The following is a 7,674-nucleotide window of genomic DNA, read 5'->3' as shown; positions in this document are numbered from 1 at the left end:
GGCTCCAGGGAGGCCCACGTTTCACGTCCCAGTTTCCCCGATGTTGCTATCCTGCGGTCCGTCCCGGTCTCCCCAGGGCTCGGTGGTGCACCAGGTGGGAGTCAGCCGTGGCGTCGGCCAACCTGTGTTGGCATCCTGGCTGCGTCTCTTTCACCGAGTTACACAGTGTCCCTCTCCGGGCCTCAGTCTTCTCTCCCGTGAGGTGGAGACAATAGCACTGGTTGCATTGGGTTGTTTGGAGGATCAAGTCCAACAGGACAGGTCAAGCCCTCGCACAGTGCCTGGCACGTGGCACACCCGCGGTGGCTGCCGTTGGCATCACCATTGTTGTTGCTGGTATCCACCGCCCCCCTGGGTGCCACTCCAGGGGGCAGAGCCCTGCAGAGCCTGCGGGGGCAGCCTGGCATGGCCGTGCAGGCAGTCAGGGGCCTGGCTTGAGCCTTCTGTGTGCACGTCCAAGGAGGGGACTCCCACCAGGAACCCTCCAGCTTCCACGCACAATTCTCAGCGTGCGCTGTGCTAGGCACCCCCGTGCACCGCCCGTTCACACACTCTCGGGCTGTGGTGAGGACACAAGAGCTCCCACTGCGTGGCCCTCGCCCTCAGCACCTGCCCACTGCCCCCCATGAACTGGACTCAACGGGGCGGTTGCCCTCGCCGCCAGGATCAGCCACGTCTGGTGGTACAATGAGGCGCCGGCATCGGAAGACCTGGGTACACCCTGGGTAGACCTGGGGACTTCAGGCACGTTGCCCAACTACCTGGACCCTCAGTTTTCCTGTCTGAATAATAAGGCAGCCCCACCGCTTTGAGAGGCCGCTGGGGGCGTCACAGCACAGCTGTGAGGGAGGCATGTGCTGTGAACACCAGGCGCTGCCCAGGCCGTAGTTTGTGCTCAGGGTGGATGGGGTGCTTCCGTGCGCCTGCCCCTGCCTGCCAGCTCCCCTCTTTTCCATGGGGGCCTCGTCCTGTCTCCACGCCAGTGTGAAGGTGGGAAGAGCCTTGGGCCCGTTCTTTCTCTGCCTGCTGTCCCGAAAGCGGGCAGCCCGGGATGCACTTGGCCCCAGGTAGAGTCGGCTGGCAGCTCAGAAACAGGAAAACTCACAAGGAAGCAACACGTGTGGCTTTATACTTATTTATTTTATTTAATAAGAAAGTAAGAAAACAGAAAAAAAAACCATATTTCCCAAGGTATATTATGATAAGAGCTCAGGCATGCAAAAATACATATAAAAGCAAGAAAAATCCCCCCCAGACCCCCGGGTAGCGGGTGCAGGTGGTGGTCCCGTCTCCCAAGCAGTCGCCTCTCCCGGGCTATGAAAACAGAAGGGCCTGTTCCTCCCTGTTTCTCTCTGAAGACTCGGCCACCTCCCGCTCACCGGCCCATGACGTACACCCAAGAAGCTGCGCTATACAGGGTTTTGCAGGTGGGTAACCCTGAGGTGGAGGACTTGGGGTGCACCACTCCTGTCCCTGCCCTGCTCAAGGTCTCCGGAGCTGGGTAAGCGACGCCCCTCTGTGGGGACAGATTGGACACACTGCCCTGTGGGGGCACAGCTTCAGTTTCCCTCCTTGCAAAAGGGGTGTCTGCAGGGAAGTGGGGTCACAGAATAACCTGGGCCTGGGCCAGCTGTGCCCAGGACTGGGGGTAAGTTTTGCGGGATGGCCAGGAGGCGGTGGAGGTACTCCTGGCTCTGCCACTTCTTAGTTGGTGTTGGCCTGGGAGAGTTACTTAACTTTCTAAAACCCCAGTTTTCTCATCTCTTAAAGGAAGAAGTTCCTATGAACCCCACAAGGTAACTGTACATAGTAAGTGTGGCCATGCCTTCAAAGAGCCTGGTATGGCTCCCCAGCACATAGTAGGCATTCAACAAATGGCCACCACGGTTACTGTTAACCTAGCACCAGCATTTCCATTGCAAAGTTGGTGGGAGTGTGCTCAGGTACACAGGACACACAGAAGGTTTACATCACCTTCTAGAAGCAGGATAGAGATCTCTGAGCATCCTGTGCCTCTTTGGTCAGTGTCGAGGTATGTACAACAGGGGTGCTGGCCAGGAGGGCCTCAGCGTGCCCCTCTGGCTCGGGAGGGCCCCATCTTAGAGGTTGGTGACCTCTGGGGGGTAGAAGATGCTGCTGGCGTCGGCATCGTCATAGAAATGAGGGCCGACCTGGCCGATGACAGCACCTCCAACAGCACCTCCGACACCACCTCCCATAGCACCTCCGACAGCACCTCCGACATCACCTCCAACAGCACCTCCGACAGCACCTCCGACATCACCTCCGACAGCACCTCCAACAGCACCTCCGACATCACCTCCGACACCACCTCCAACAGCACCTCCCATAACACTTCCTATAGCACCTCCGACACCACCTTCCATAGCACCTCCGACATCACCTCCATAGCTACCTCCATAGCCACCTCCATAGCCACCTCCGTAGCCACCTCCGTAGCCACCTCCGTAGCCACCTCCATAGCCACCTCCGTAGCCACCTCCGTAGCCACCTCCGTAGCCACCTCCATAGCCACCTCCGTAGCCACCTCCGTAGCCACCTCCATAGCCGTAGCCATAGCCGTAGCCCAGAGTGTTAACGGGCATGGGGTTGGCCCACTCAACCCCCACCCCCTGGTTGGCGAGGGGGCCCACATGGCTGCCAAGGTTGGTGAGTGGGGCGTAGGTGTTGAAATTCACCAGGTTCTGTCCCATCTTGTCAGCAGACTCGGGGCCCGGACCCGGCGCGACCACGGGGCGGCTCGCGGGGCGGCTCGCGGGGCCCGGCGCGTTCACGTAGGTGGTCATGGACGAGAAGAAGCTGTTGAGGCACGGGGTGCTCGGGGTGCTCGGCGGGGCCACGGCCCGCTGCTTCGCGGGTCTGGGGCCATCCGGCGGGGTGGCGTTCCGGGCGCCTCGGGCATCCGCGGTCTTGGCACCGCCCGCCGCTGGGAGACTGCCCTTGGTCTTCTCCGAGGTCGAGGTGCTCGCGGCGGCGCTCGCGGCGGAGGACCCATCCGACTTCCTCTTCCTCTTCCTGCGGAAATTCCCGTTGTCGAACATTTTCTCGCAGTTGGGGTCCAGGGTCCAGTAGTTCCCTTTGCCTGGCGCAAAAGCGGGGAGAGGTGAGTGGGGAGACAGATAAAGGGGCTCAGCTCCTGTTCCTCGTCCTCAGCCCCGATCAGACCATGAGGACTGGGAACTTGGGCGAGGCATCCACCAGGACAGAGAGCAAACCTCCGGGACGGAGGATCGGAGAAGAGAAAGCCACAGCCAGCCCCACCCACACCCGACCCCTCTCAGGCGAGGGCCCCCCTCACAGCTAGCACAACAAAGGCCTGAGTCCTGAGGCTGTTCACAGAAGGCCTCCTTAGAAGAAGTTCAGGTGCCACGTGGGGGTGGGGTGGGATGGAGAGACCCAGCTGCTCCCATTGCTGAGGTGAAAGAAAACTCGGGACGAAATCGGGGCTCCCCAGAGGTCTCAGGCCTGGAATCCAAAAAAGGACGAGGGTCCCGGCTTTGCCCCTCCCGGAATGCAGGACCTCGGGGGAGCCCGAGTTTCCCAGTCTGAGCAGTGGGCCCCTGGGAGCTGCCCCTCCTCCCCCCGGCTGACGGGGAAGCACACAAACACTCCATGTGGACTGTGAGGACCGAGGCTGAGCTAAGGCCTGACCTCTGCCTGCCCCTCCCTATCTCTGGGCCTGAGGGTATAGCCAGCTCGGGGACGGGAAGGGACAGAGCCCTGCCCTTGCTAGGCCTCGCGCCTGCGGGAAAACTGGAACGGGGACTTCTCTTCTGCGCAGCAGAGGCGGGCGTGTTTACGACTCTCCGAGTCTCCGCGTCTCCGCGTCTCCGAATAGCTCCACATGGCGGAAACCCACCCTTCACAAGGCAAGGTCCGCCGTCCGGCGTCCGAGAGACCCCCCGCTCAGCTCGCATCCCGCCACAGCCCCTTCGCTCAGCCTCTCCCGAGGCGGGCTGCGACCCCCCTACCTGCGATCTCCCTTATCTGCAGAATGGGCTTCCTGCCAGCTACCCCGCAGCACTGCATTCAAGGAGGGGGTATAACTAGGGCAGCTGCGTAATGCGGCTCGTAGCGTCTGTTCTAAGACATTCCATCTCTTCCCAGGGACCCCCTCGGGCTTTTAGTCCGATCTCTCCCCCGCCCCCCGCCAGGACTTCTTCGCGGCAGACCGAGGAGCGCCGCGGAGCGCCTGGGAGCGCCGCGGAGCGCCTGGGAGCGCCCTGGGAGCGCTAAAAACGCACGCACTATCTCGGGCCCCCGCCGCAAGTCTCTGGAAGAGGCACTGTTCGCGTCCCTGTTGTTCAGAAGGAGAAACCGAGGCTCGGCCAGAATGGAATGTTCTTCACAGCTAACGCCCTGTCCCACCGCCCCCCCACCCCCCACCCCCGCCGCTCTCTGGTTTCAGGAGGCTCGGAATGAAGGGAGGCTTCCCTGGGAGCCCTCCGGTGGCTTGCCGAGGGAGTGCACCCCCGCCCCACGCTCCGGGACCCCCTCCCCACGCTCCGGGACCCCCTAGTACCTGGGTCGTCCTCATCGCGGGGCACCTTCTTGAAGCAGTCGTTGAGAGACAGGTTGTGGCGGATGGAGTTCTGCCAGCCCGCCTTGCTCTTGTTGTAGAAGGGGAAGTTGTCGGCCACATACTGGTAGATCTGGCTGAGGGTGAGGCGCTTCTCGGGGGCCCCGTGAATGGCCATGGCGATGAGCGCCGAGTAGGAGTACGGGGGCCGCACCAGCTTCATCAGCTCTTCCTGAGACGGCACAGGCATCCAGCCCACCTCGCCACCCCCCACGCCAGGCATGCCAGGAAGCATCTGCCTCTGCACCCCGTAAGCCTGCGGCATGTAGGGGCTGGGGTTGGGGTTCGGCACGTAGGGCTGCGGGGCCATCGACTGCCCGTTGAACCAGACGTACGGGTTGGTGGTGGCCCCATACTCACTGCCCACCTCGAAGGAGGGGTTCCGCTGAGGGGCTGGCAGGCCCTGCGGGTGGAAGGCGTTTTCGTAGTAAGCATTCATCTCCGGGGGCTCTTGGCTCACGCTGGGAAACTGCGGGTTGCCGCGTGGGGGCGAAGGCCCTGGAGGATCGAAGGAGCTCATGGTCGGGCTGGGCTCTGCTGGGCTCTGCTGGACTCTGCTCGGACACCTGCCTGGCACCTGCTTGGAAGGCTGTCTCTACAGGTGTTGGGCAAGTCCTAGCCTTACTTTTATACCCCTGAGGGTTTGGCCCCACCCAGGGGCGGTCGCCTGGGAGGAAGGACCCGCCCCTTTGCCCTCCAGCAGTCCCAGTGCCCACGAGACAGGACGGGAACCTCCCTGCTGGCCGCATCAGGTCCCGCTACTGACACGCTCAGACCCGCCCCTTCCAAGAGGTTTCCTCTTTCCTTCTCCACCTCCCATTCTCTCTCATCCTCTTTGCCCCGTTTTCCCTCCTCCATTCCGTCCCATTTTTCCCTTTCCCCTCCTCACTCTCTCATATCTTCTTACCTTTTCGGCCCCCCCTTCCTTCTCTATCCTGCCCTTCTCGTGCCCCGCGGTCCTTCATTCCTTACTCCTCGTCGTCCCCGTGCTGCGCGCGCCCCCTTGCGGCGCGCTCTCCAGGTTTGCTTCCAGCGCCCCCGCTTCTCCCTCCGCTTCCCTACCTTCCCAGCCACCCCTGCTCCTCCTTGGCCCCCTTTCCACCTGGCCCCTCGCTCTGGCTTGCACTTCCTCTGCGCCCCTTTCCCCATCGCTCGGCCTTCCCACCAGACCCCTCCGTCTCGGCCCCTCCCCCCCAGTCTGGACAAGACCCTTCGTCGGGAGCCACGTTTTTGGGTCTTTTGAAGTGAAGACACATTTTCTGGAGTTTCCAGGAAAGAACCTGGTTCTAGATCACCAGGAGGGCAGGGAGGAGAAGGGCTGCCAGTTAGGTAGATGACTTCCTGCCACACGCACATGCGTGCACAACACATATGCACACATACACACAAGCACACACACGCACGCTGCAGCCGAGCAGAGAATGGGCTGTGGACAGGTCATGAAAGTGACAAGAGGAAGAGACGGTGAACTGGACCTTGGGGACGAATGAGTGAAACCCGCACTATCCAAGCTTCTTTCTGGCTGCGGGCCGGGCAGGCTCTAGGTTCCTTATCTGATCCAAGCCCTTTCGTGTTCCAGCTTGCACAGGCTCCTGGGATCTGGATCAGAAGTCATGCCTTCTACCCCTCAGCACCGGCACACCCAATCCACCTCTCCCGGGCCCACCCTGCCTCAGGCTCCAGGACCCCAGAGTCTCCTGCTTTGTGCCCAGGGACCCCTCTTTGGGACCCCTCCTCCTTCCCCAGCCTGTCCCTCGTCCCAGGGCAGGCCCTCTGCTTGGGGAGTGGGCGGTGGTCCCCCCTCTCAGAGCATAGGCGGCTGTCCCCTGACCTAGTGTTAGTTAGTAGTGGCCAGAGACTCCTCTCTGGGGTCAGCAGATGGGAAGAAAGTCCCCGCCAGCCCCTCGGGTCACTGCCTCCCTCCTGCTCTCGTAGCCCTACTTCCTTCTGACATTCCAGTTCCCCCAGACCCCGCAGCTTCTGAGACCAGAGGAGTCACACGGTCCCGGCGGGAGGTGCCTCCCAGGGCCCCTGACTCTGCTGCGTCAGAAGACACGGGGAAAGCCGCCGTGTCCAGGCACGAAGCTCCTTGGCAGCATCGTGGTTCCTGGAGGATGATTCCGGTGGCTGGGTGCGAGGGGTGCTCCCAGCCCCTGAGGCACCCCCTGTCCCCACCGTGGAATGGCACACGGTGGCTCTGAAAGGGCCGGACAGCACGTTCTTTCCCAAGAGTAAAGCAAAGGGGCCACATTTTTGTCTACAAGGTTTCTACTCGGCCTGGCTTGCTGCTGCCTTTTTAAAGAGCAGCCAATACAGACCAGAGCCTTCCTCTCCACTTCCGACCGCTCCTCCCACAGAATTAAACATTAGCTGCAGGGTGGCCCACCACAGCACTGGCCACTGCTCTGCCGAATTCTAGCTGACCTGAGTGTCCAACTGTCGGGGATTGGCTAAATAAATCTCAGAGCATCCAGGTGATGTGACATTATGCAGCAATGAAAATAGGAGGTAGAATATTTACTGATATGGAGAGATGCTTACGGTCTAATAATATTACTCAGAGGAACAGGCTGCAACATGCCATCATTGGCAAGGGGCTGGGTAAAGTACATATATTCATACATGAGTATGAAACATGTCCATAAAAATACCACGCTGTCAGAAAGAATTTCTGCATGGAGAATCGGATGCATTTTTTGTTGTCACTGTTTTCCCATAGTTTCTGACTTAAATAATTACAGAAGAGCAGGTAATTTGCTTTTGGGGATTCGATGCAAAAGCCCAGCAAGGGGCAAGAGAGTGGAGATACAGAGGACCCGGGTCCAAAGGCCGGCTTTGCTGCTGAATGACGGGCAAAGCTTCTCACCTGATTGAACTCTCCTTGGCTTGTTTTCTCAGGTGAAAATGGGAACGATTCTGTGTGACCCACGTGGTCACCCAGGGAACCGGTGTTGTCAACGTAAATCATTTCACTCGGAGCACAGAGGAGCGCTTGGGAGCTGTCGGTTATTGTGGGGCAGTGAACACATGTTTGATACGTATAATCGTCCCCGAGTGTGCGATGTTCATGGTCC

General features: G+C 60.4%; 1 protein-coding gene across 1 annotated transcript; it reads right to left on the bottom strand.

The window, feature by feature from the left end:
* Window positions 1-1,187: 1,187 nt before the first annotated feature.
* On the bottom strand, window positions 1,188-5,188 carry FOXI1 (forkhead box I1). Its single transcript, XM_028529012.2, has 3 exons — window positions 4,544-5,188; window positions 2,561-3,103; window positions 1,188-2,188 (listed from the first exon to the last, which is right to left on the bottom strand). Exons 1-3 carry the CDS (start codon window positions 5,118-5,120, stop codon window positions 2,100-2,102), a joined length of 1,209 nt encoding a protein of 402 aa, XP_028384813.1. The 5' UTR covers window positions 5,121-5,188; the 3' UTR covers window positions 1,188-2,099.
* Between the last annotated feature and the right edge of the window lie 2,486 nt (window positions 5,189-7,674).

The sequence above is a fragment of the Phyllostomus discolor genome, chromosome 13 (genome assembly GCF_004126475.2).
Source record: "Phyllostomus discolor isolate MPI-MPIP mPhyDis1 chromosome 13, mPhyDis1.pri.v3, whole genome shotgun sequence".
Taxonomy (NCBI): Eukaryota; Metazoa; Chordata; class Mammalia; order Chiroptera; family Phyllostomidae; genus Phyllostomus; species Phyllostomus discolor.
Note: the sequence above shows the minus strand (reverse complement) of the source record. Positions and strands in the feature narration are given on the sequence as shown.

Excerpts from the sequence above, each read along its gene's own strand:
- FOXI1 (XM_028529012.2), bottom strand. The coding sequence starts at position 5,120 with ATGAGCTCCTTCGATCCTCCAGGGCCTTCGCCCCCACGCGGCAACCCG. Across the intron at positions 3,104-4,543 it reads CCGCGATGAGGACGACCCAG|GCAAAGGGAACTACTGGACC; the intron begins GTACTAGGGGGT and ends CTTTTGCGCCAG. Across the intron at positions 2,189-2,560 it reads CTATGGCTACGGCTATGGAG|GTGCTGTCATCGGCCAGGTC; the intron begins GTGGCTACGGAG and ends GTGCTGTTGGAG.